The following is a 26,926-nucleotide window of genomic DNA, read 5'->3' on the forward strand; positions in this document are numbered from 1 at the left end:
AGGTTTCTTCTTTTTCTTTGGTACGGTACCTCCTTATTCTTAGCCCCCCCAATGGCGGATAATCAGTAACTTAGGAGAACAGTTGTCGTGTGGCGTGGGGAGAGAGACAACTGGCCGTGAGACCCTATGGAAGATAATAGATCTAGGACTTGGAAAGTCTACAAGGCGCCACCGTGTGAGAGCGGAGGGGACTACTTCGGAAGGAATCTACGGGAAGAACAGAGAAAGCAAGCAGGGGGTTTCAGTGACTGCCAGGGGAGGGAGAGTTTTCAATATGAAAAAGGGGGTGGGAACGCCATCAGAAAGGAGGCCATCTAGACAAGAAGATGGGAAGGAGGGGAGGGAAATCAAGGACTATGACAGTTTAATGGTTGAGATAAGGAAAGAATTTAAGCATAATGAGCAATATATTGAAAGAAAACTACTGGAAGTACAAGATACGTTGGACAAAAGATTGGAGGGGGTGGTGGGAGAATTAACAGGAAAAGTTAAAGATCTATCGGTAAGAGCCAAGGTGCTTGAGGACTCAATGAAAAGGGTGCAAAAAGACACGAAGGATAATAAGAGGGATTTGGACAGGATTAAAGTAGAAGTTAAGGAGATAGGTAAAGTACAGGAAGAATTGTTGGATAGTATGGCAATGACCCAGATGAGACAGAATCAAGCAAACCTGAAATTTAGAGGGTTCCCAGAGGAGACAAATGAGAACATAAGATTTAAAATGGTGAAAGAGCTGGCAAGCTGGTTAGATAGAAAGGAAGAAGAGATAAGCTACTCGTTGGCAAATATTTTTCGGATAAAAACAAAATCAGCTAAAGCCAGGGGGAAAAGATTGCCAGGAGATGTATTAGTTATGTTCAATTCGATGGATATGAGAAACGAAATACTGAAACAGAATTATAACAAAAGGTTATATATTGGAAGAAATCCAATTATCATATACAAAGAGATTCCTTCGAGATTTCTTCGAAGGAGGGATGCCTACAAAAAATTAACTAACCAACTGAAGAAAAATGGGATCCTATATAGATGGGAATTTCCGGAAGGAATTTCATTCTATTTTAAGGAAAAAAGATTCAAACTGTCCAACCCTTCAGAATTAGAAAAATTTGCAAGAAGATATGAGAAAGAACTCGGAAAGATGGTGGGGGGGGAGGAGGAGGGTGAACGATCGGGGAGTGGGGACGGAGGCGGAGAGAGTGGAGAAGGAGAGAGGGAGACAAATTCAGGACAAGAGAGGGAAGGAGAAGAGATAGACGATAAAAAACAGTAGATTTAATCTAGACTTGTTATCTTATTATTTGCATATAAGTGATGGCTCTAAAAGTTCTGACCTGGAACGTGAACGGACTCAACAATAAAAATAAAAGGAACCAGATTGCGCATATTTTACTAAAAAAGAACCTCGACTTAATCTGCCTACAAGAGACTCACGTAATAAGAAAGCATAAGAAAATTTTAAGCAATAAGAGATTAGGATTGGATTTTATGGCTTCAGATAGAGTTAAGAAACGAGGAGTGGTTCTATATATAAAGGAAAAACTTGATCCAAAATTACTGTATAAAGATGAACAAGGGAGAATGATTGTAGTACAGATTATGTTTCAAGGAGTAAAGATTATTGTCGTCGGACTATACGCACCTAATGACAGAAAAGCAGTCTTTTTCTCTGAATTAGGTATTAAGTTAACAGAGTGGATGGATCAAAAAATGATAGTGATGGGTGACTTTAATGGGGTGGTGTCACCAAATCTGGATAAATCAACAAGAAAACAAGAGATTAAGGAAGGCAAGTTACCACGGACTTTTTTTGATTTGGTTGATAATATGGGACTAATTGACGCGTGGAGATTCAAAAACCCTACTGTAAAACAATATACTTTTTTCTCAAATCCTAACCAGAGTTGGGGGAGAATAGATGGTATTTGGATCACTAAGGAATTGATACAGAACTTAATCAAATCTGAAATTCTCCCACAGACTATATCTGATCATAACCCAGTATATTTAGAGTTAAAGGGTAAAGAGGCTAGAGTACTTAGATGGAGAATGAACGAATCTCTATTTAATGATCAAAAGATAGTGATTAAGGCAAAAGAAACAATTGAAGAGTACTTCAAGTGGAATTTAAATAAAGGGACAGCTTTAGAAACGGTTTGGGATGCAGGGAAAGCCGTCATGAGGGGCTTTCTAATTCAGAAAAACAGCCATCAAAGAAAAGAAAAAGAGAAAAAGAAGGAGGAGATTTTAGTACAGTTAATGGAGAATGAAAGACAATTAACTATTAAGCCAGGTGATGAGACTATAAAACAAAAAATAAAGTTATTACAAGCCCAATTTTCTATGATAGTAAACCAGGAGATTGAGTGGAAAGTTAAAATGTTGAAACAGAAGAGTTTTGAATCTGCTAATAAAATAGGGAAGTATTTGGCCTGGCAACTAAGAGAAAGGAAAAAACAAAATATGATCTGTAGGATAAGGGATGGAGATAAGATAGTGGAAGACCCAAATGAAATAAAAAGGTTGTTTCAGAAATACTATAAGGATTTATATAAAAGAGGTAAGGAGACAGGCTATGATATAGAACGCTATCTGAAAGAACATCATTTACAACAGATATCAACCGAAGAAAAAGAATTATTAAATCAGCTAATTACAGAGGAGGAGGTAAGGAAGGCAATATCAAAGATGAAAATCGGTAAAGCGCCGGGGCCAGATGGTCTGTCAGCCAAATATTGTAAAGTATTAAGTGATCAAATAAGCCCAACCCTATGTGAAGTGATGAACAATATTTTAAAAGAAGGGAAGACCCCGAATACCTGGAAGGAAGCCTATATTACATTAATTCCTAAAAAAGATGTGGATGCCTTAGAGGTGAAAAACTATAGGCCAATTTCATTATTAAATAACTACTATAAACTGTTTGTGGTTCGAGGACCCGACCCCCGCGAAGTGAAATGAAGACACAAGGACAAGTGATATAAGGTTGATGGGCTAGAAAAGGCCACAACTTTATTGATTACAGCAATGAAAAGGTATTGGCTTAGGCATTGGATCGAAACAAGTGGGTTTATTCACCAGTAGGTGGAGCCTGTTGATGCTAATCCAACTATAGGCTCACCCCTGCTGTCACCGAGGGTCGTGCCATGGCCTCCCGCCAAGCAGGCATCGGACAGAATACACGACCGCCAGATTCCTTTAACGGAATACCCCTAAAAATTGAAGGCATAGGCGATGGCCACACCTAGCACTTCGACACACAACACATTATTCCAATGCCTAACCTACCCACCAATACCACAAAAGTTGTGACGATTGCTACGAGGTAGGCGAAAAAACCAAAAAGCCTAATGCCAAATGGAAAAACTCCTACCAGGCCCCCCGGGCAACCAGGGCGACCAACCTAAGGTCCATAGCAAGGCCAATGACCTAAGCCCTAACTAAAAGGGAGTGGAGGGTGGGTGACTTGCGATGGGACGCTGATGAGGAATGAGGCCAGGGAGAGGCTGGCACTGCAGCAAAAGGCTGCTGAACACGCCCCCTCCACGGCACCTGGTTGGGTGGCCATCGGGGGGGTGTGAGTGCCAGCCAGGTGAGCTGGAGGCAGGGGGCAACGCCCCCTGCTGGACGGTGCTCGGGCTCCCGCCCACAACCACTCCCCTCTCTTTCAGGGAGGAGAGTCTTTGTGGTTCGAGGACCCGACCCCCGCGAAGTGAAATGAAGACACAAGGACAAGTGATATAAGGTTGATGGGCTAGAAAAGGCCACAACTTTATTGATTACAGCAATGAAAAGGTATTGGCTTAGGCATTGGATCGAAACAAGTGGGTTTATTCACCAGTAGGTGGAGCCTGTTGATGCTAATCCAACTATAGGCTCACCCCTGCTGTCACCGAGGGTCGTGCCATGGCCTCCCGCCAAGCAGGCATCGGACAGAATACACGACCGCCAGATTCCTTTAACGGAATACCCCTAAAAATTGAAGGCATAGGCGATGGCCACACCTAGCACTTCGACACACAACACATTATTCCAATGCCTAACCGCCACCCGAGCCAAAGGCTCGCCGCCAATACCCTCAAAGCTGAAACCAATCCCAGATACTTTTGATGACACTAGCTAACTAAATGTCGTTCCCCAAATCCGATAGGTGGACACCGTCATTCCGGTATAAAGCTTGGTCGCCAATCCGGATGAGGCCAGGGAGAGGCTGGCACTGCAGCAAAAGGCTGCTGAACACGCCCCCTCCACGGCACCTGGTTGGGTGGCCATCGGGGGGGCGTGAGTGCCAGCCAGGTGAGCTGGAGGCAGGGGGCAACGCCCCCTGCTGGGCGGTGCTCGGGCTCCCGCCCACAACCACTCCCCTCTCTTTCAGGGAGGAGAGTCTTTGCGGATGTAATGGCAGAAAGATTTTAAAAAGTATTAAATAACAGAATCCATAAAGATCAAACGGGCTTCCTTCCAGGGAGACAATTGAAGGACAACGTAAGAAATGTGATCGATATCATTGAATATTTGGAAACCAGAATAGACAAACAAGCAGCTTTGATTTTCATTGATGCCGAAAAGGCCTTTGATAACGTTTCTTGGTGCTTCCTGACAGAAAATCTAAAAACGATGGGGCTGGGTGAAAGATTTAGAAAAGGTATAGAAGCTATCTATAATGAACAAAAAGCTAAGCTAATAATAAATAACTCGACATCAGAATTTTTTGACATATCTAAAGGGACTAGACAAGGCTGCCCCCTGTCTGTTATTTATAACAGTACTTGAAGTACTTACTAAGAGACTGAGAGAGGCAGCGGAAGTGAAAGGGATTAAGGTAGGGACTAAAGAACATAAGATAAAAGCTTTCGCGGATGATATTGTATTAACTCTAGAAGACCCAAAAAATAGTATGAAAGAAGCCTTGCAAAAATTTGAAGAGTTTGGAGCGGTGTCAGGCCTCAAGATTAATAAAAATAAGACTAAAATGTTGACTAAAAATCTAACTAAGGAAGATATTGTAGAACTAGAACAAAAGATGGGAATTATGACAGCAAAGAAAGTGAAATATCTTGGAGTGTGGATATCAGCGAAAAATATTAACCTATATAAGGATAATTATGAAGTCACTTGGAAGAATATTAAGAAAGATCTTGAAATCTGGGAGAGATTGAGGTTATCTTTTCTGGGGAGGATAGCAGTTATCAAAATGAACGTTCTCCCCAGAATGTTATTTTTGTTCCAAACCATTCCGGTACTAAAAGGCCTAAAGCAGTGTAAAGAGTGGCAAAGAGCCTTAGCGAGATACATCTGGCAAGGCAAAAGACCACGAATAAAAATGAAAATATTGGTGGACAAAAAAGAAAGAGGGGGATTCTCTCTACCGGATCTAAGTTTATATTATGAAGCGGCGTGTTTATTGTGGCTGAAGGATTGGATAAGATTGGAAAATAGGGACATCTTGGACTTGGAAGGTTTCGATAACAGGTAAGGGTGGTACTCGCACCTGTGGTACGAAAAGGTGAAAGTTCATAGAGGCTTTCTAAATCATATTTTTAGGGGACCACTATTCCAAGTATGGGAAAGAAATAAAAATATATTGGAAAGGAAGACACCTTGGTGGATTTCACCAATAGAGGTGTTAACTATAAAAAAAATAAACATGGAAGGGAAGAATGCCACCTATGAAGAACTAACTTGGAAGACAGATCAAGGGATTAAACTTAGACCATATGAAGAGATCAAAAATTTATTTACAGGGTGGTTGCAATACCACCAAGTAAATGATCTGCTAAAAGAAGACAAAAAGAAAGTAGGATTTGAAGATAAAAAATCTAAATTTAATGTAGAAGTTATAGAAGGTAAGAACAAAACACTGTCAAGGATGTATGATATTTTGCTGGAGTGGTATACAAAAGATGAGGAGGTGAAGGAGGCTATGACTAAGTGGGCGATAGATATTGGATATAACATCGACTTTGAGAGGTGGTTGTAACTATGGAACAAGAATATGAGATTTACGGCATGCACGGCACTAAAGGAAAACCTGTGGAAAATGATCTACAGGTGGTATCACACACCAGTGAAATTAGCGAAGATTTATAAGTTGAAGGATAAAAGATGCTGGAAATGTAGAGAGGTAGAAGGTGACCTCTACCATATGTGGTGGTCATGTTGCAAAGTGAGAGGCTTTTGGGAATTGGTTTATAATGAACTTAAAAAAATCTTGAAATATACATTTCCCAAAAAGCCAGAAGCTTTTTTGTTAGGAATGGTCGGTAAAGAAATTAAAAAAGAAGACAAGATCTTGTTTCTATATGCTACGACAGCTGCAAGAATTATGTTAGCACAAAATTGGAAATTAGAAGTAATACCCAACATAAGTGATTGGCAGGTTAAAATGATAAATTATGCTGAGCTTGATAGAATATCAGGAAGATTAAGGGACCAAGACGAACAGAAATTTCATGATAATTGGAAGAAATATTTAATGTATATGGAATCTAAATCTCAGGTGACACTGGCGGGGTTGAAATAACTCTAACAGCGGGAAAGGCCTATGTAAAAGAGTTAAAAAGTACGCGACTATATAATTTATTCGATACTTGCCAAAGGAGTGGAGGGAAGTCCAAGGCTCAGTTGAGACTAACTCAGTTATGTATTTTATTTATGATTTGTGAAGTGGATATAATTTGTATAAGGTATGTGGTGGATTTTTTGTTTATGTTTTTCCTGGATATATGTGTAAATATGAATAAAAATTTATAAAAGAAAAAAAAAAGAAAACTAAAAATATAGCACTGCTGCTTTGTTTCCCAGAACCAGTGTCTTCACTCTGAGCTTCCTTTTGCTGTTAGCTCACCAAGGGAATATGCTTTTAGGAGCAAAAAAGGGAAAGTGTCACTCAGACTCCAAACTCTGAACAAGTAATTAATACTCCTATTCTGCAATTACTTAAATTGTTGCATCTTTCTCCCACCAGGTTAAACCTCCAGATGGTTTCCCGAAAGAACAAGGAAACAATCAACAAGCAAGCCTGAACATGATAAAAAATAAGCCCATGACCTATGGAGAGAGAATGGAGGGGCTAATGTCAGGCAGGGCTTTATCAGTTCAATTTACGACAATATAATCTCTGTTATCACTTAAGGAATGCATTTGTATCACTTTGATTAAATACAGCTCATAATGTCCCTCATAGAGCTGCATTGACTGAGCCAGGCATAATTGAATGTAGCCTCTTTAAAGGTAGCTGCTAGGGATGCACACAGCAGAATAAAACTCTGAGACAAGCTAGGCTGCTAGGATGTTGCAGCTACTGGTGATGCTATTTCAAATCACTCCTGTTTTTAATAGCTCTAATTCTACCCAGTGCCCCAGGAATAATCCTTTTCCCGTTCCGCATGAGTGGTACCAGCCAGGTGACCTCATCATTGGTGGGATTGTGTCTCAGAACTGTTACGTTTTCTTTGATGTTTCCTTCAAGGAACACCCATCACAGAATCTGTTTGATGTTTCATCGTAAGAATTTTCCATTCCCCTTCTGGGTTGCCTTTTCCTTTGTCTCATGTCTTTCAGGCAGGAATCCTAAAGGGAGGGCTTGTCTTATCAATGATGTTTCAAAGCTGCAGTGGGAGCCACATTTTGACTGTATGGTGGAATAAAAAAGTTACTAAAACAATATTTCCTCACAGCTCAAAAATGGTTTGAATGATTGACAAGAAACTTTATGTACTCCAGAGAGACTCATTCAGTCACCTCCTGAGTCTTCCACAGTCTACTATGTTTGCATACAGCAAATATGGCTTTTGTTCTCCCATAGTAAAACATGATTTCTATTTTGTAAAGGGATGAGGAAAGAGTCTTCATATTTTTTTATTACATTTACTCCAAGGGTATTTGTGGGGAAGAGAAGGATGAAAATGTAAAATAAATAGATAAGGTTACATTGCAGAGAAATTAAAAAACTAGAGCTCTACCATACACTTTCCTTCAATATCCCCAAAGCTTCCTTGTTGTTTAAAAGAGTATTATGTTTTACTACCCTCATATTCTAGGTGTTTTAAAGTTTCAATGTGTGCTGGGTTTTAATTACTTGAGGGAATTGTTTTATTTCCATTAAATATTAGGAAAATGTCAGAAAAAACATTTCTTCTTTCCTGATCTGAAAAACTCCATGGTGAAACTCCCTGGGCTTTAATGCAAGTTCAGTAAGCGGGTGTATTTGGAGGGTTCTGGAGATTGGTTGAATTGCATTGAGTCAGGTTAGATGGCACAAGTTTGTAAGGACAGGGCATTAGGCAGGAAGAGAGACAGTAGGCAAATTTTACCGTCAGTAAGAAGATAAATCCAATGCCACCTGACTCCCCTTTGGGTCTGACACCCAATGGCTCAATGACTGTGTTTAGCTACTGTGGACTGCACACATCAATTCTGTGGTTCTGATGTGCAAGCAATTTTCCTCACTTTACCCCAACTCTCTGCTGAGGAGCAAGCTTCATTGAATTCAATTATACTTTCATATAAATGTTTATTACATTGCCACTTTGACGGTACAGAACATATTTCTTCAGTTAAATGAAGTTCTCACTTACTTAAGGAGATACAGATTAGGTTTTTGTTTCCTTGATCGACCGAGATGGAAATGTTAAGGAATAGAAGAACAGCAGGTGTGAGAGAGTGCCATACAAAGTAGTAATGCCCTGATCAATCATGGATTTTCTTTGGAGAGCATGGCACTCCCATTTCTTTAAGAACTTGCCATAGTTTGCTGTGGTCAACACAGTCAAAGGCTTTTGCATAGTCAATGAAGCAGAAGTAGATGTATTATTTGATGTATTAATCACAAATAAAATAATTTCAATTTGAAACAGAATGTGTCCAGTATTGCAGTATATATTTACTTTATTTGCAGTGTGGTGACAAAATTCTATCAGCACGTTCTTGCATTGGCATTTGCTGTGAAAGAAGTCAATGAGAATCCCAATATCCTGCCCAATATCACACTTGGCTTCCACATCTATGACAGCTATTATGATGCAAGGATGACTTACCGTACGACTCTAGACCTCCTCTTCAAAATGAGGACATTTGTCCCCAACTATAAATGTGACACCCAGAAAACCCTCATATCCACCATTGGGGGACTTGGCCATGATACCACCTTCCATATGGCAGACACATTAGGTCTCTACAAGATTCCACAGGTAAGAGGTATGAAGGGGCCAAAATGAATTTTTTCTTCCTCTTTCTATGGGTTACTTCCATGTTTGTTCTGCACAGAGCAGATGTATTGGGAAGTATTCTATTCAGTGGTTTTACTCAGAGCAAACTCAACAAAATTAATGGATCTGTTTTAGTCAGGATCAATAATTTAAAATTTAGTTATATAAAAGGCTACATCTTTATCCCATATTCCTTGTACATTTCTTTTTCTGTTTTATTTCTAGGGATGTGAGACTGATCTAGTCACAGCTCAAATCAAAATGTGCAATTAGAAAAAAGAAAGCTTAGAATTTGTGGAATAAAAAGCCAAATGGTACAGAGATAATGTTTTCCATATAATTTGAGATTATATTCACATTTTCTTTTAGTTTGCATATGGTTCATTTCCCCCAGCGGAGAGTGATGCAAGTCAGGTTCCTTCTTTTTACCGCATGGTGCCCAATGAAGCCCACCAGTTTCTTGGGATTATCCGCTTGCTTAAGCATTTTGGATGGACATGGATCGGACTCCTTGCTCTGAATGATAACAGTGGAGAACATTTCTTGCAGATTCTGGAGCCATTGCTTTCTGAAAATGGCATTTGCTCAGCCTTCACACAAAGAATCCCAAAACAACTCCACATTGATAATGTGGATGAAATGCATCATATAGCTTTAAATATGTATGTACGAATCAGAGATAATAAAGTCACTACCTTTATTGTTTATGGAGAATCTCTAGCAATTACAGCACTGAGAACTATTATATTTCTGTCAGATCCTACAAATAAGAAAAACACATCATTTATAAAGGTATGGATCTTTACAGCCCAGACTGATTTTGTATCCATGGGTTTTCTTAAGTTTTGGAATGTTCTGCTCTTCCAAGGTGCCATTTCCTTCACAATCCACTCACAAAATCTTCTAGCATTCCAAGAATTTCTTCAGAGCATAAAGCCTCCTTGGACCGAAAGAGATGGTTTTTTCAAGAAATTCTGGAAGCAAGCATTTGACTGTGTATTTCCAAATCTTGATGTGCCAATGGAGGTCAGTGACATGTGTACTGGGGAAGAGAGGTTGCAGAACCTTCCAAGGTCTCTATTTGAAATGTCCATGACTGGTCACAGCTACAGCATTTACAATGGTGTCTATACTGTGGCTCATGCTTTGCAGAACATTTACTCAACTAGATCCAAGCAGAGAGCAATGAGTAGAAGCAAACGATTAAAACTTCAAGATCTGAAACCTTGGCAGGTAATGTTTTCAAAATAAAGAGAAACAAAATATATTGTTTTCATGAATAAATTAGTACAAGATGTGGGACTGTGACCAAGCAGCAATGCCTGACAGATGATGGCAGGGGTCAGCAATCTAAGGTCCATGGGCCACAAGCGGCCCACGGGGGTCGTTTAACCAGCCCGTGAGCTGACCCTGAACCGAGCTGCCCACTCGCTGACTGATAGTTAAGGAAAGCAGACCACGGCTTTTTGGGGGTTCCCACCAGAGCTCAGTTCCGGCTAGTCTCAGGTGGGTTCAGGAACATGTCAGGTGAGTTTCAGCACCTCTCAGATGGGTGCCATTCCCATTTCTAAGAGAAAGAGGGAGGCGTTCGTGGTGAGTTCCAGCACCTCTTTTTCTAGAAAATTGGCACTGAAGCAGACTTAATTATAATTTTCATCCGGAAGTGCTGTTAAATGGCATTGCATACCTTATTCAATGCATTTTTAACTTCTGAAGAGAAAAAAGTTATTATATCTGCATTATATATATACCTGTATACCTGAAGGAGTGTCTCCACCCCCATCGTTCAGCCCGGACACTGAGATCCAGTGCCGAGGGCCTTCTGGTGGCTCCCTCATTGCGAGAAGTGAGGTTACAGGGAACCAGACAGAGGGCCTTCTCGGTAGTGGCGCCCGTCCTGTGGAACACCCTCCCTTCAGATGTGAAGGAAATAAGCAGCTACCCTATCTTTAAAAGACATCTGAAGGCAGCCCTGTTCAGGGAACTTTTTAATATTTAATGCTGTACTGTTTTTAGCACTTGATTGGGAGCTGCCCAGAGTGGCTGGGGAAACTCAGCCAGATGGGCGGGGTATAAATAATAGATTATTATTATTAGTAGTAGTAGTAGTAGTACAACAGAAGATTTTACATACCCTTGGAACCTAAAACATTTCTGCTTCATTGTCTAAAATATGTTATTCCAGAAAATGATAAAGTAATAGTATGCAATTTTATTATTTTGTGGAGAGTAATATTGCTAAAAATGGGGGAAAATAGCATTTCTCCTATTATATCTGAATTGATTGAGAAAATTTGGTGCATAGTAGCTATGATTACAGTAACTTATAAAAGAATACATATAGACCAGCCTAACACATTTACGGGAAAATTGTATTTTTTTTGTTTATGTTTTGGAATAACAAGTTCAATTATAATGTCTTACACTATGCTCCTTTCAGCCTGTTGAAATACAATTTATTTATTATTACTCTATTACATTTTGATCCAGAAGTGCTGTTGAAATGTTATTGCAAATCTCATTCACTGAAAAAAGATTAATGTGTGCATTTTAAATAGCGTGCATATTGATAGAAATAATATTATGTATTCATTGAATACATAATAAAGTATCCACCTGTTGTATCAAAATCACAGATTTTTCACACGTGTTCTTTGTTAACTGAAGCTATTTTACTATACCTAAATAAGATTAATAAAGAAGGCTTTCTGTAAATCATGGTGTTTTGCTCAAAATCTACATTATATTATTTTCAATTCTACTCTCTTTTCTCTTTTTATTAGCTCCACCCTGTTCTTCATGACATTTCATTTAACAACTCAGCTGGAGAAATTGTATCCTTTACTGATCAAAGAGAAATGGGAGGTGGATTTGACATCATGAATACAGTCACATTCCCAAACAGGTCCTTTCTTCGAGTGAAGGTTGGATGGGTTGATTCTGATGCAGTTGATGGAAAAGAATTCATCATTCACAAGGACAAGATCATGTGGCACAATGGTTTTAATCAGGTCTGGAGAGTAGGTTTTTTTTCTGGGCCCCACATTCTCCATATGGGTCATTTAGATTATCCAAAATAACCATTACTATTTCCATTGAAATATTCTGGATAGCGGTAGATGAAATTATGAACATGCCAAACAAATCTATGTTCCCAGTTGAAATAAATTTTAAAATAATATTTACTGTGTACGATAGTGCTCAGGATGATCCAGATAAAAATGATTCATGAGAGAAGAAAGGGTGGTCTCTGTTTCAATAGAAAAGGGGTCAGAGGTAGGGTTGGCACACTTTCCCACATTACTGGTGGGAACCACATAATTTTGAGGATTGCCTTTCTCATCACTTGACAGCTGTGTATATTAAAGGTAAGAAGATATTGTGATATGCTCCTCAGCTGAATTCTGATTTAAGAGGCTTCTACAATGGGCCTCTTAAGCCGGTGGGGAAGAGAAGGTTGTCTTTTCAGGTTGACTTGTTTCACTTTCATGGAGTTTTATGACTCAAAGGCAGTGTGAATCAAAAAGGGCTTACCAAATCCTGACAGGTTTAGGAGAGTGATAGGGGCCCTAGTTTAATCCATGCCAAATGTATTGTCTCTTTTTTCTGGTTTCCTAACAAAAATAAGCCAATACCTGTTCTTTATACAAAGCAGTCATCCTATGTAGATATTTATGTGAAGAGAGATCCGCTTTCTTATCTGAAGTTCAGAGGCTGAACATTACTTTCAAATTTTTCTCCCTTCTGAAATGATTTCCTGTTTATTGACAGGCTATGCCTATTTCTGTGTGCAATGACTACTGCCGCCCTGGTAATCAGAAGAAAAGGAAGGAAGGGCAGAAATTTTGCTGCTATGATTGTGTTCCATGTCCAGAAGGGAAGATTTCAAACCAGAATGGTAGACAGGTTTCATTGTACAAGATCAGCAAATATCTGTTGAAAAGAATTTAAATAATATGTTGTGCATATAACCACAATATCCTGCCCATAGTAGTATTAATATTTTGTTGCTACTTTCCAGTAACTTCACATCAAAAACTTCAAAAATGTAGAAGGCTGGTGAAATCCCATGCATGTGGATCTGAAATTAAGCCCCCCCCCCCAAATGATTTCATTCTAGACATAATTTAAGAGAAACTGACAAGTACAATTGTAGAAAAAATTGCATATTTGAGAATTATGTGGTGGCTGGGACAATCTAGACGTCCATCCTGGGTGAAATTAGGCCAGAATTTTAGTCATTATGCTTCAGGTAAGAGAAAGCATGCCGAAAAAGTGCAAGTAGATAAATAAGTAGCACTTCGGCGGGAAGGTAGACAGCATTTCCGTGCACTGCTCTGATCAAGTGGTTTAGACATGCTGGCCACATGACCCGGAAAAACTGTCTGTGGACAAACGTCGGCTCCCTCGGCCAGTAAAGCAAGATGAGAGGTGGAAACCCCAGAGTCGTTTGCAACTGGACTTAACTTTCAGGGGTCCTTTACCTTTTTAAGAGGGGATGGCATGGTACTAAGGTGAATATAGTGTCATTATTCCAAGCAGCACTTGTTGCTTGAGTGCCATTCTACTTGATGTTGTGGATGCACTCTGCACCCTTCAGAGTTGGACAAGGTTGGACCTCTGTGTTTGGTAAGATAAGCTTCCAGATTCCCAGTAGGTAACTGCATGTGTGTGGGTGCGTGTCAAAGAGAGAGAGAGATAGGCAAGATTGGACATTCCTTGCTCCTATCATTTTATAAAGCCTTTATGGTACATCCCTATTGATGTGGTTCTGCCTAATGGCTTTTCTGCCCACAAAGGCTTTAGAATGCCTAAAAATGGCTACGGCACCAAATAAAAGGCAAATTGTATTCTAGCCTGGATATAATTAAATACGGGAGCAGAATACATTTTTTTCTCAGTTAACTGTCAACGCAAAAAACCAAGGTCCCACTCACTCTGCCATCTGGGTGACATTGGAAAAAGGCCACCACCCTGCTAGGTGCACAGCATGGCTCCTTAAAATACTTTTTAAAAAACTATGTAAGATTCAGCAGAAATGGTATACAGTAGACAAAAGGCACACATGAATTGCTACGTGAGTTTGACTTTATTCTGTTTTTCAGATATGGATGACTGCTTCAGATGCCCAGAAGATCAGTATCCAAACCAGAACAAAAATGGATGCATCCCCAAAACTATAAGCTTTCTTTCTTATGAGGAACCTTTAGGTGTCAGCTTAGCCTTAGTTGCTCTTTCTTTTTCCCTGAACACAGCTTTGGTGCTAGGAACTTTTATTCAACACAAAGACACACCCATTGTCAAAGCCAACAACAGGGATCTCACCTACATTCTCCTCATCGCCCTCTTGCTCTGCTTCCTCTCATCTTTGCTGTTCCTAGGAAAACCTGGGAAAGTGACCTGCCTTCTTCGTCAACCCACTTTTGGCATCGTCTTCTCACTGGCTGTTTCCTGTGTGTTAGCCAAAACCATCACTGTAGTTGCAGCTTTCATGGCCACTAAGCCAGGCTCCAGTATGAGAAAGTGGGTAGGAAAAAGACTGACCAACTCCATTGTCCTTTCCTGCTCCCTCATTCAAGTGATTACTTGTACTGTGTGGTTGATTATTTCTCCCCCATTTCCTGCTCTAGACATGCACTCAGTAATGGAAGAAACCATTGTGCAGTGCAATGAAGGCTCAGTGACCCTGTTTTACTGTGTCCTGGGCTACATGGGACTCCTGGCCATTGCCAGCTTCATTGTGGCATTTGCAGCTCGCAAATTACCAGACAGTTTTAATGAAGCCAAGTTCATCACCTTCAGCATGTTGCTGTTTTGCAGTGTTTGGCTGTCCTTTGTCCCAACATACCTGAGCACCAAAGGGAAATCCATGGTGCTGGTGGAGATCTTCTCCATCTTATCTTCCAGTGCTGGACTATTGGGCTGCATCTTTGCCCCAAAATGCTATACCATTTTGCTGAAGCCTGAGCTGAACCATAGGGAGCAAATAATGAGAAAGAACTGAGAAATACCTTTGTTTTTGTCTTATTGATTTGTTATATATTAGGGGTTTTAGTACGTAGGTGGTTACTAAAAATGTCCTCAGAGTGTCCCTTTTTTGCAGGAAGGATTCAAACTCTATTTTCAAGCTATCTTTTCCTTATACAAGGTTTGGGTTTCTCAGCCAGCAGTAGCCCTGCTCCAGAATGGTCTTTCAATCTAGTGTACTTCTCCCCAGCTTAATTTACATTTAAACCAGACTTTCATGTGTAGGATTGGCCTGTAACTGTCTTTTTCTAGACTACACTTAAAAAAAAAATTGTGTAGAGGAATATTCTCTGTGTGGATGCAACTTCAGTTGGGCTGTGATCATAGTTTGGGAATTTCTGCTTTGCAGCCATGAAGAAAATGGCTCCACTCTGGCATTGACTCACATTGGAAAATGGAAAGGCAATTACCATCTATTTGTGTGCCACAAAGGAGCATAGGCAGCTTGTGATGAGACTTGGGGAAACACACAAATACCAGCCTCTTGTTGCCAAAAGTGCCGCTGGGGGGGGGAACCACCCTGAGCAACTTATTATTTCAACCTGCAATAATCCAAATCATTATAATTTCCTCACATAATCAAAGCCAGATAGGTTTTTAAGAAGGCACTAAAAAAGTCGAAAAGCAAGACTGAAAATTATTAACATGTGCCATCGAGAGCTGGGAATAGGGGCAAAATATAGGCAATACTTCATCAGTTGCCTTTCTGACTCTCCCACCCCATATTAATTGCCAGACTTGAAATCAGAGTGTTGACAATCTATTAAAGGCACCTGTTTCCAAGAAACTGATTCTCAAAAACAGCTCACAGAGCTCTCTTGTAGAACTGCATTGGCAAAGCCAGGCATCATTCACAGTAGCCATTTCAAGACAGGAACCTGGTACTGATGGGCACAGGAAGCTCTGTGTTTTTAGCGGCAGGATGTTGTGGCTCTTGGTATTTCTGTTTCTGCAATCGCCTGTTGCATGCAAAGAAGATACTTTGGCATGCCCTGTGAATGATCCATTTCCTGTTCCACACGAGTGGTACCAGCCAGGTGGCCTCATCATTGGTGGGATAGCTTCTCAGTTCTATTATGTATTTTATGAAGTTTTCTTCAAAGAGCCTCCTTCACAGAATCTGTTTGAGGTTCCACAGTAAGACTGTTTCCCTCTCTACATCTCTCTCAATTTCCTTTCCTTTTGTGTCATGCCTTTTAGATTGCAAGCCTCAGACAAGGTAGCATCACATTGTTGATATTTATCCACTGATGTGGCAGATTTGTTTTTGTGAAGAGAGGGGCAAAGAAATGCTTGACTAAATAAATCTATGAGTCCTCAAATAACCAACTTGATTTAACCAGGGCACTTCTCTATCTCAGTCACATTCTTAGTACTGTATTGTACATTCTTCAAAGCAGCAAACAACAACAGCCACATAGTCCCTGGAATATACATCCCTCCAAATCCCCTTTCTCATTTTACTCGTGTATTTTAGATTGTGGAACCCAGGGTTACTTATTTTGTAACTAGTTTAAGACAGTTTGCATTGAAACATTTGAGGCTCTTTATTGTGGTGGAGAGCTTATTAATTTCTTCTCTGCACAAGATCAGGAATTTCACTTGCAACAACTCTGCTGCCATTAGCCTTTGACTAGGAGCACAAGGTGTCAATCTAATAAAATCTGTTCTTCTGCTCCCATTTCAATTGACCTCCATGTCTTCCTTTTGGGTGTGTTGGTGAACTGTTACTTTAGGTTTAGAAATAGGCGGATGCCACCATGCCTTGCTTGTAGGTTTTGATTGACGGATGGTGTCACATCTGTTCTGCTGAGAGGGCAGATATCTCTGTGTTTGGGGAGGAGTTGTACCTCTGTTGGGGGACACATCATTCTCCTTCTTTGGTTGTTAGTCAACCTTTGGTCTCCACCCTGCACTCATTTCTAACCTGTGGCTCTTATCAGCTGTCACCATGCGACAGCCACCATAGCCTGGGAACGACTTCAACTGGCTGGCTAAATGAGGTGAGTGTGGCTGATGGGTCTCAAACCCTCTGTGAGTTAGGGACTTCAACTGCTTGAGAAGACAGGCTCCAGCAGATTGAGTGGAAAAGACAAATGGTGTTTCCAATGGTCAAGATGGCCGTTTATACACATGTTGTAGAGGAAAGTGAGAGGCAGATAGGGCTTGTCAACCTGGGGAGAAGAAAAATGCTGATCCTTAACCTCTGCTTCCTTGTGAGATATCTTCAGAAGAAGAAAAGGCTAAGGAGTAAAACTTATATGAAACTGGAGTGGAGCCCCTAAGATTGTTACGCCTTTTATGCCTTCCTGTAACTTCCACAGCCAAACTGATGTTAAATGTATTGCACTTTTTTCCTTTGTTTTTTGTTGTTTAGTAATTGAAAATTAATAAAAATTATTTAACAAAGTTCAATAACAGCTCTGCTTTCCTTTGGACCACATCAGCAAGGCTGCTGACACAGGAGTTTGGCTTCACCCCAGAGATGCACGCCATTCTCTTGAGACAGACAAAAAATATATGTAGGAGACGTTGGGTCTGACAGTTAAGTTTCACCTTAGTTTCACCAGATAGCACCTCCTAGCACTGTTATGCAGGTCTCAGGTTAGTAAGTTATTTTTGTTACAAATGTTGATTGATTGAATGCGGACAATTGGGAAACCACACTTTAAGTTTTTCTCTCAATTAGCCAAATATGACTTCCTTTTCCCACACTGCAATGGTTTTTTGTGAAGGCATTTTTAGCATGATAAAAAAACAAAACACAAGTGAGATTTGAAGCTCTTTAGGAAAGTCAGAAGAAATGCTTCATCCCAGAGGCTATGCAGACCACACAGGGATAAGAAAAAGTCTCTGTGCTGTTGTAGCAGCAAAATCAATCTATTTAAGAGTTTCCAATGCACAGACTGCTGACCAACCACTGGACTTTGTGGACTGCTGATCCACAAAGCAAAATCTGTGACATACGGAGGCTTGATGTGAAGAAAAGAGTAAACTTCTCAGGAAAGCTGAAATGTGGATTGACTGTGCTCATGTTCTGGAATTCAGTAGTAGCATAGATGTCCCCTAAAGGTTTTGTAGGGACTTCTGTTGTTTAAAAAATCCAGTTGGAAATGGAAGCAATAGCAATGGAGAGCAATTGATTCTTTGGTTAAATGACTGTTTGTAATGAAGATTCTTCATCTATGTTAAAATACTGGAGTTTTGTGTGTTTCCTCTAATAATGTTTATACTTGACCAAGAGTCAAGCAGTGATACTGATGTAGAATAAAATGTCATTATTTTCATCTGAGGAATATTGGAGGGTGTGCAAGTGTCTGAAGCAGCTGCCTACAACCAGACTTGCATCCCACAATGGTTTCTGGAATTTAAGTGAGCAAATCTGGAAACTCGGTGTGGTGTTCTCTTTTATTGGATTGAGGTTCATTACAATATAATATAGGAAAGGCTGACAAAGGATTTGTACAAAGCAATATTAAGGGGAAAAGAGAACAGATCACAGTGGCATTTTGAGCTGAGGAAATCATTACTGTGGGTTGGTTTATGGTAAGCAGTTTTAATTCAGTGGGGGAGAGGAAACTCCTGGCCAACCGGCTGCATGTGGCCCTCAAAATGTATTTTTCTGAACCTCAGAGCTCTCCCTAGGATGTATTGCTCAGTGACTCCACTTCATATTCTGAGTTGTTGCCTCCCTGGAATACGTCCTTGAACTCTGACAATGCCTCCTGGTGACCTGAATGGGAATAGAGAGGAGTGTATGTGTTAGAGTAAAAAGTAGACACTATGCATTAGTAAAATTTGCTCAGTCCATTTTCACATCTTGTCCTACCCACCACGGTCATATGACTTTTGGAAGATTACTCAGATGGGAATTCAATCCTCAGGCTGAAAAAGATTCCCCACTCCTCCAAACACCTTCTCTTCATTCATGCAAGACAGTCAAGCTACACACACACACACACACACACACACACACTGTATAGAGAGGTCTTTATTCCCATTCCCTTGAAGTGAAATGGCATTTGGAAGTGGCCGTTATCTCAAAATTTAGCCTTGTTATTTACCCAATGACTTCACTCTGAATTTATTGATATGTCATTCAGTCACTTTTTATGCCATGGAAAAGTCATTCAATCACTTTTTATGCCTGTAAAGGAGCAGAACTATGAGCAAAAATAGCAAAAGAGCCACTCAGAATGAAAAGCCTGAAGAAGTAATTCGTAATCCTACCCTGCAATTACCCAAATCATGGCAATTTATTCACAAGGACAAACCTCCAGATGCTTCCCAGAACCAGCTAGAAAACAACAAGCAAGCCTGAAAGTGGTTATAACTAACCCAGTGTACTGAGAACTGGGGTAGGGGCCAGGAGCAGCCTCAATTTCTGATGCTGTAATCTCTGAATGCAGCTCATAATTTTTATTATATGTGTGGGTAAAAGGAGTCATGCATCATCAAATGTAGCCGTTTCTTAGGCAGCTAGTAGGCACAAATACAATAGAGTCTGTGTTCAGAAGGAAGCTTGACTACCAGGAGGTTGATGCTATTGGTGTTGCTTTTTCTAATGCCTTCTGTTTCTAATACCGATAATGCTATCAGGTGCACTGTGAATGTTCCTATTCCTGTTCCACATGAGTGGTACCAGCCAGGTGATCTCATCATTGGTGGAATAGCTTCACATATCTGTTATATTTTCTATGAAATTTTCTTCAAGGAAAACCCAACACAGAACCTTTTTGATGTTTCATAGTAAGAATCTTCCATGCCCCTAACATTCCTCCAAATCACATTTCCTTTTGCCTCATGTATTTTAAACAAGCATACTAAGGGGAGGGACTGTCTTATCACTGATGTCTGTAAGCTATAATGTGAAACATTTTTTTTTTGGCTGAATGGTGGAATATAGAAAGATACATATTTCAATTTAAACAGTAACTTACTAGCTCACAAGGAATGATTTAAATAATTGACAAAAATTTCTGTTTTTCCACCCTTGAGGGACTCCTCATTTCAGTCACCTACTGTTTTCTTTAAATAATTTTTATTAAATATTTTCTTCGTTTACAAAAATATGTGCATCATCTCTTTTTTCAGGCTGTAGAGTTCTTTCTACAGAACAGTTACATTTGATGTGAGACATTGTATACAGAGTAAGGTTGGGGCAGAAGAAAGAAAAAGTGAGGGAGAGTAAGACAGTTGCATTGGTGAACAAGTCTTACAGTCAGAGTGCTCTTGTAGAAAGTTCTTCCTGATGTTTACCCAGAACCTCATTAATTATAACTTGAAGCCATTGTCTTGAGTCCTACCCTCCAAAGCAGAAGAAAACAAGCTTGCTCCATCTTCCATGTGACAGCCCTTGAGATATTGGAAGACGGCTATCATATCTCTTCTGAGTCTCCTCTTTTCCGGGATCTACATACCCAGCTCTTTCAATCGCTCCGCATAATGCTTGGTTTCCAATAATTTCTTTTTGGTTTCGATTAATTTGATGAGGAATGTGTCCAGTATTGTGGTTTATTCATTTCTGTAATTCCTTTACTTTATTTGCAGTGTGGTGACAAAATTCTACCAACATGTCCTTGCCTTGGCATTTGCTGTGAAAGAAATAAATGAGAATCCCAACATTTTGCACAATGTCACACTGGGGTTCCACATCTATGATAGCTACTATGATGCAAGGATGACCTACCGCACTACGTTAGACCTCCTCTTCAAAATGGGTAGATTTATTTCCAACTACAAATGTGACACCAAGAAAACCCTCATATCCATCATTGGAGGACTTGGCTCTGATACCTCCTTACATATGGCTGATATATTAAGTCTCTACAAAATTCCCCAGGTAAGATGTATGAAGGGGTGCATAGGGATTTTTGTATTCCTACTGACCATATTGGATTTAACCTATACATTGTTTAAACAAATATTTGTTAAATGAAATTTCACATTGCACATTATGAATTCTTTTCACATAACTTCATGTGATTTTTTTATATATATATATAGCTTGCGTATGGTTCATTTCCTCCAGAGGGTGACACAAGTCAGTCCCCGTCCTTTTATCGAATGGTGCCCAATGAAGCCCATCAATTTTGGGGGGTTATTAGCTTGCTTAAGCATTTTGGATGGATCTGGGTTGGACTCTTTGCTCCAAATGATAACACTGGAGAATATTTCATCAAGACCCTGGAGCCACTGCTTTCTCAAAATGGAATTTGTTCAGCCTTTACACAAAGAATACCACGTCAACTTCATCTTGATAAGCTGGATGAAATGCATGAGGTCGCCTTAAATTTGTATGCATTACTCACAGATAATAAAGTCACTACATTTATTGTCTATGGAGAATCTCTGACAATTATAGCACTGAGAGCTATTATATTTTTGCGAGATCCAACCAATAAGGAAAACTTAGCAATTAAAAAGGTGTGGATTCTGACAGCGCATACTGATTTCATTGCAACGGGGCTTGTTAGTTCTTGGGATTTTCAACTCTTTCAAGGCACCATATCCCTCACAATTCATTCACAAAATCTTCTAAATTTCAAAGATTTTCTTCTGACCATCAAGCCTTCCTGGAGTCAGGGAGATCACTTTCTCAAGGACTTCTGGGAGCAAGCATTTGACTGTATAGTTCCAAATCCCCATCTGACAGTGGAGCCCAAAGAACTGTGTACTGGAGAGGAGAGTTTGGATAGTCTTCCAGGCTCTCTTTTTGCAATGGAGCTATCTGGCCATAGTTACAGTATCTACAATGCTGTTTTTGTTGTGGCTCACACTTTGCATGCTATTTGCTTGTCTACATCCAAGCAGAGAACATTGGGTAGCAGTGGAAAATTAAAACTTCAAGATCTGCAGCCTTGGCAGGTAATGCTTTACAAATGAAAAGCAGCAAATATACAATTTAAGATTTCGTCACAATTTTCATGCAGAAGTAATGCTGCAATGGTATTCCTCATGTCACTAACTGGCAAAGCTTTATATTTTCATATTAAATCCTGTACATTTGGCTGAATTTTTTTTCACTGTATGCATAACAATTTTTTCATCTGCTTTGTCAAGTAAAGTGAGCAAACATAATTATATGTAAATGGTGCTCATTTATACATCAAGCCATTTTCTTCAATATCTCTATTATGTTCTTTTGCCTTAATCTTTCTTTTCTCTTTCAATTAGTTGCACCATTTTCTTCCTGACGTTTCATTTAACAACTCAGCTGGAGAAAGAGTGTCCTTTGCTAATAAAAGAGAAATGGGAGGTAGATTTGACATCACAAACATGGTCACCTTCCCAAACAAGTCTTTCATTCGAGTGAAGGTTGGATGGGTGGATCCCCTTGCTGTCAATAGAAATGAGATAATCATTCATGAGGACATGATTATGTGGAACAAAGGCTTTAACCAGGTCTGGAATTTGGGTATTTCTTTGACCCAATGCACTCTCTTGATAAGCACCACTTTTCTTTTTTATTGCTTCATGAGAAAAATCTGAAAACCTAGCTGGATGCAACTGTGAAAAGGAGCTTTAATTTATATGTTCTTAGTTGAAATGAAGTTTTAACAATATTCATTGGGTTTCATTTTGTATGACAGAGCTTAGAAAGATTCAGATAAAATTTAGTCATGGGGCAGATATGGGTGGTTACTGCTTAATTTGAAAAGGGTCCATGGCTCAGTTGCAGATCCCATATCAAATTAATTTCATGACAATTGGACTGACAAAAAACCAACATTTGCAATATTCCTAGAGAACTAATATCACTTCATAATCTGAACCCCATCTTAGAAGGCCCAAAACTCATTTTCTGGCTTCATGTGTGGTTTTGAGCTACTGCTAGTTAGTAAATCACAAAGGATATAAAGTCATTTCCACCTACCTCCGCCCACCCTTCTTAGGAGAGGTTGCACCAAGCTTTCCCTCCCAATATGCAGTATGAGATAAGCTTGTCATCATAGTTGGTGTCAAGCAGGAATTTATGTTCCTTCCTATGATTGACTGGTCAAAATGGGGTGGTTGAGCTTTTCCACCTACCTTCCTTCCACCTACTTTGATACTTCCACCAGGAGTGTCAAACAGGTGCAACTACAGGTGGGATACACATTACTTGAATTGGTTTCTGGTCACTTGGCAGGTGGGTGTGGGAAAGGAAAGAGATTGGCAAAAAAACTGAGCCCCTTGTGGATTCTAATTCTAGAGACTTGTCACAGGGTTCTGTGTAAGAAACTGCAAGATTTTAAAGGTGTTATGAATCATGAAGACCTCACCCAATTAGTGCCAGTTTAGGAGCCTGATAGATTTAAGCATTTTCCACACATGTCCTTTGCTATTCCTAAAGTTACAGCTGATAAAATGGCCCTAGCTTATTTCATGTATCTTGCATTTTTTCTGGTCTTGTGTCTTGCTTCTTTTTTCTGGTTCCCTAACAAAATAGGGGATATTTGCTGCACTTGATATGAAGCACTTTGGATAAGATGTTCAGTTTCTCCCTTATGAAATTATTTCTTGTTTCTGGAAAGGTGATGCCCATTTCTCTGTGTAATGACTACTGCCGCCCTGGTAGTCAGAAGAAAAGGAAGGAAGGGCAGAAATTTTGCTGCTATGATTGTACTCCATGTCCAGAAGGGAAGATTTCCAACCAAAATGGTACATGACATTTTTCATTGTTCAATATTAGTAAAGATTATTGTGTCAAATCTATTTAAATGCTACATTTTTACATGCAACCAGACTATCCTGCTTAGAGTTGTGTGCTTTTTTTTTTTTTTTGCATTTTTTCCAGTAACATTTGAAGGAAATATTCAAAAACAAATAAACCTGGTGCAATACTGTGAACCTAGATACGGAAGTGCTCCCCACTTCACTCAAATGTATTTTGTTAAACACATATCAAGTACTATAATTGCCTAAAGGTGAAGGTAAAGGGACCCCTGACCATTAGGTCCAGTTGCGGATGACTCTGGGGTTGCGACGCTCATCTCGTTTTACTGGCCGTGGGAGCCAGCATACAGTTTCCAGGTCATGTGGCCAGCATGACTAAGCCGCTTCTGGTGAACCAGAGCAGCGCATAGAAATGCCATTTGCCTTCTCGCCGGAGCGGTACCTATTTATCTACTTGCACTTTGACGTGCTTTCGAACTGCTAGGTTGGCAGGAGCAGGGACTGAGCAATGGGAGCTCATCCCATCGCGGGGATTCAAACCGCCGACCTTCTGATCGGCAAGCCCTAGGCTCTGTGGTTTAGACCACAGTGCCACCCGCATCCCCCACAGCACCACCAGCGTTCATAGTACTGATCGCCAAATAGATCATAGTACTGATTGCCAAATAAACAAAATTATGTTTGAGCTATAATTGCCTAGGAGTTGCAATTAGGCCAGATTTGTATTCATTACTGCACAGGCAAGCAGGGCTGGCAAAAGCATAAGGGTTATCATTTCAATGAGCACGTACAGTTCAAATTCCACTTGATGGTTGAAATGCACCCAATCAATACCCTTGGGAGTTGACCAGCATTGGACACTGGTGTGTCACAAGACAAGTATCATGGATCCCAGAAGGCAACCATGGAATGAGTTATATAAGGCCAGTCTCACCTGATCTAGGGGCATGCTCTCATTCTATGCTCTACCAGGCCCCTTGTGCCCTCCCAAGCAACACAAGAGCCCACCGGTGCCTGATGCCCCCCCCCTATAAGTGTAGTTGGAACAAGCCGTGATGTGCAGGGTGCATGGAGCAGCAGCTTAATATTGTTTAAATTCAAACATCATACATTCAGCAGAATACTCAAAAAAGTACCGTATTTTTCGTCCTATAGGGTGCACCGGCCCATAGGACGCACCTCGTTTTTTTTGGGGGGGGGAATGAATAAAAAAAAAATATTTCCTCCCCCAGCAGCAGCTGCCGCCCCAAGCCTTGCGCACACCTGCCCGAAGCACGGGGCACCCTCCGGAGGGCTCTGCGTGCTTCGGGCGGCAGGCTGCCGCCCCAAGCCTTGCGCGCCCGGTGGGACCTCCCACCGGGCGCGCAAGGCTTGCGGACACTTGCCCGAAGCACGCGGAGCCCTCCGGAGGCTGCCGCCCCAAGCCTCACGTGCCCGGCGGGACCTCCCGCCGGGCTTGCAAGGCTTGCGGATAGCTTCCTGAAGCCTGGAGAGCGAGAGGGGTCGGTGCACACCGATGCCTCTCGCTCTCCAGGTTTTAGCGAAAGCCTGCATTCGCCCCATAGGACGCACACACATTTCCCCTTCATTTTTGGAGGGGAAAAAGTACGTCCTATGGGGCGAAAAATACGGTATTTCACATACTGTATCAATCCCTTAAAATCAGAAGGATAAGATAAAAAAGACGTAAAGAGCACAAATGAATAGCTACTGGAATTTGACCTTATTCTACTTTTCAGATATGGATGAGTGCATCATATGCCCAGGAGATCAGTATCCAAACAAGAACAAAACTGGATGCATTCCCAAAATAATAAGCTTTCTTTCTTACAATGAATCCTTTGGGATCAGCTTGGCCTCACTCGCTTTTTCTTTTTCACTGCTCACAAGTTTGGTGATAGGAACTTTTATTAAATACAAAGATACTCCCATTGTCAAAGCCAACAACCGGGATCTCACTTACATTCTCCTCATCTCGCTACTGCTCTGCTTCCTCTCATCTTTGCTATTCGTTGGGAAACCTGGGAAAGTGACCTGTGTTCTTCGCCAACCAATGTTTGGCATTGTTTTCTCACTGGCCGTTTCATGTGTGTTGGCAAAAACTGTCACTGTAGTTGTAGCTTTCATGGCCACAAAACCAGGATCTAGCACAAGGAAGTGGGTAGGAAAACGGTTGGCCAATGCCATAGTCTTTTCCTGCTCTCTTACTCAAGCAAGTATTTGTACTGTGTGGTTGATGACTTCTCCCCCATTCCCTGATCTAGACATGGACTCTGTAGCAGAAGAGACCATTGTGCAGTGCAATGAAGGGTCTGTGACCCTGTTTTACTGTGTCTTGGGCTACATGGGCCTCCTGGCCACTGCCAGCTTCATTGTAGCATTTGCAGCTCGCAAATTACCAGACAGTTTTAATGAAGCCAAGTTTATTACCTTCAGCATGTTGCTGTTTTGCAGTGTTTGGTTGTCCTTTATCCCGACGTATCTAAGCACCAAAGGGAAATCCATGGTGGCGGTAGAGATCTTCTCCATCTTGTCCTCCAGTGCTGGATTGTTGGGCTGCATTTTTGCCCCTAAATGCTACATCATTGTGCTGAGGCCTGAGCTGAACAATAGGGAGCTAATAATGAGAAAGAACTGAGTAATACCTTTGTTTTTATCTTATTGATTTGTTATATATTAAGGGTTTTAGTATACAGTCCATTACTAAGAATGTCTCCAGAGTGGCACTCTTTTGACAGAGGGAATGTCTTTGCCCCGAAGTATTACATCATTGTGCTGAGGCCTGAGCTGGACAATAGGGAGCAAATAATGAGAAAAACTGAGTGATACCTTTGTCTTAAACTGATTCCATTGTATTTGGATTTGCTGCATTTTGCAACTCCAAAGAAAATGGCTTCACTTTGATTGGCATTGACTCACATGGGAAAACAGAAAACCAATTGACATTTTTTTTTTGTGCCACAAGGGAGCAGAGATGTGTTCAGACTTAGAGTAAACACACAAGCACCAGCATCTTGGTTGCCAAAAGTGCC

General features: G+C 40.6%; 2 protein-coding genes across 2 annotated transcripts; both read left to right on the forward strand.

Annotated features, from left to right (window-relative positions):
• The first annotated feature begins 529 nt into the window (after positions 1–529).
• Positions 530–15,213, forward strand: LOC128399172 (vomeronasal type-2 receptor 26-like). The gene is made up of 6 exons (XM_053360419.1): positions 530–909; positions 8,900–9,191; positions 9,579–10,442; positions 11,993–12,229; positions 12,981–13,107; positions 14,315–15,213. Exons 1-6 carry the CDS (start codon positions 530–532, stop codon positions 15,211–15,213), a joined length of 2,799 nt encoding a protein of 932 aa, XP_053216394.1.
• A 945-nt stretch (positions 15,214–16,158) lies between these two features.
• LOC128399173 (vomeronasal type-2 receptor 26-like) lies at positions 16,159–26,532 on the forward strand. Its single transcript, XM_053360420.1, has 7 exons — positions 16,159–16,373; positions 19,836–19,985; positions 20,787–21,078; positions 21,243–22,103; positions 22,413–22,640; positions 23,753–23,879; positions 25,634–26,532. The coding sequence occupies exons 1-7, from the start codon at positions 16,159–16,161 to the stop codon at positions 26,530–26,532; spliced, it is 2,772 nt and encodes a 923-aa protein (XP_053216395.1).
• Positions 26,533–26,926: the final 394 nt, after the last annotated feature.

Source organism: Podarcis raffonei, chromosome 13 (assembly GCF_027172205.1).
Source record: "Podarcis raffonei isolate rPodRaf1 chromosome 13, rPodRaf1.pri, whole genome shotgun sequence".
In the NCBI taxonomy this organism is placed as follows: domain Eukaryota; kingdom Metazoa; phylum Chordata; class Lepidosauria; order Squamata; family Lacertidae; genus Podarcis; species Podarcis raffonei.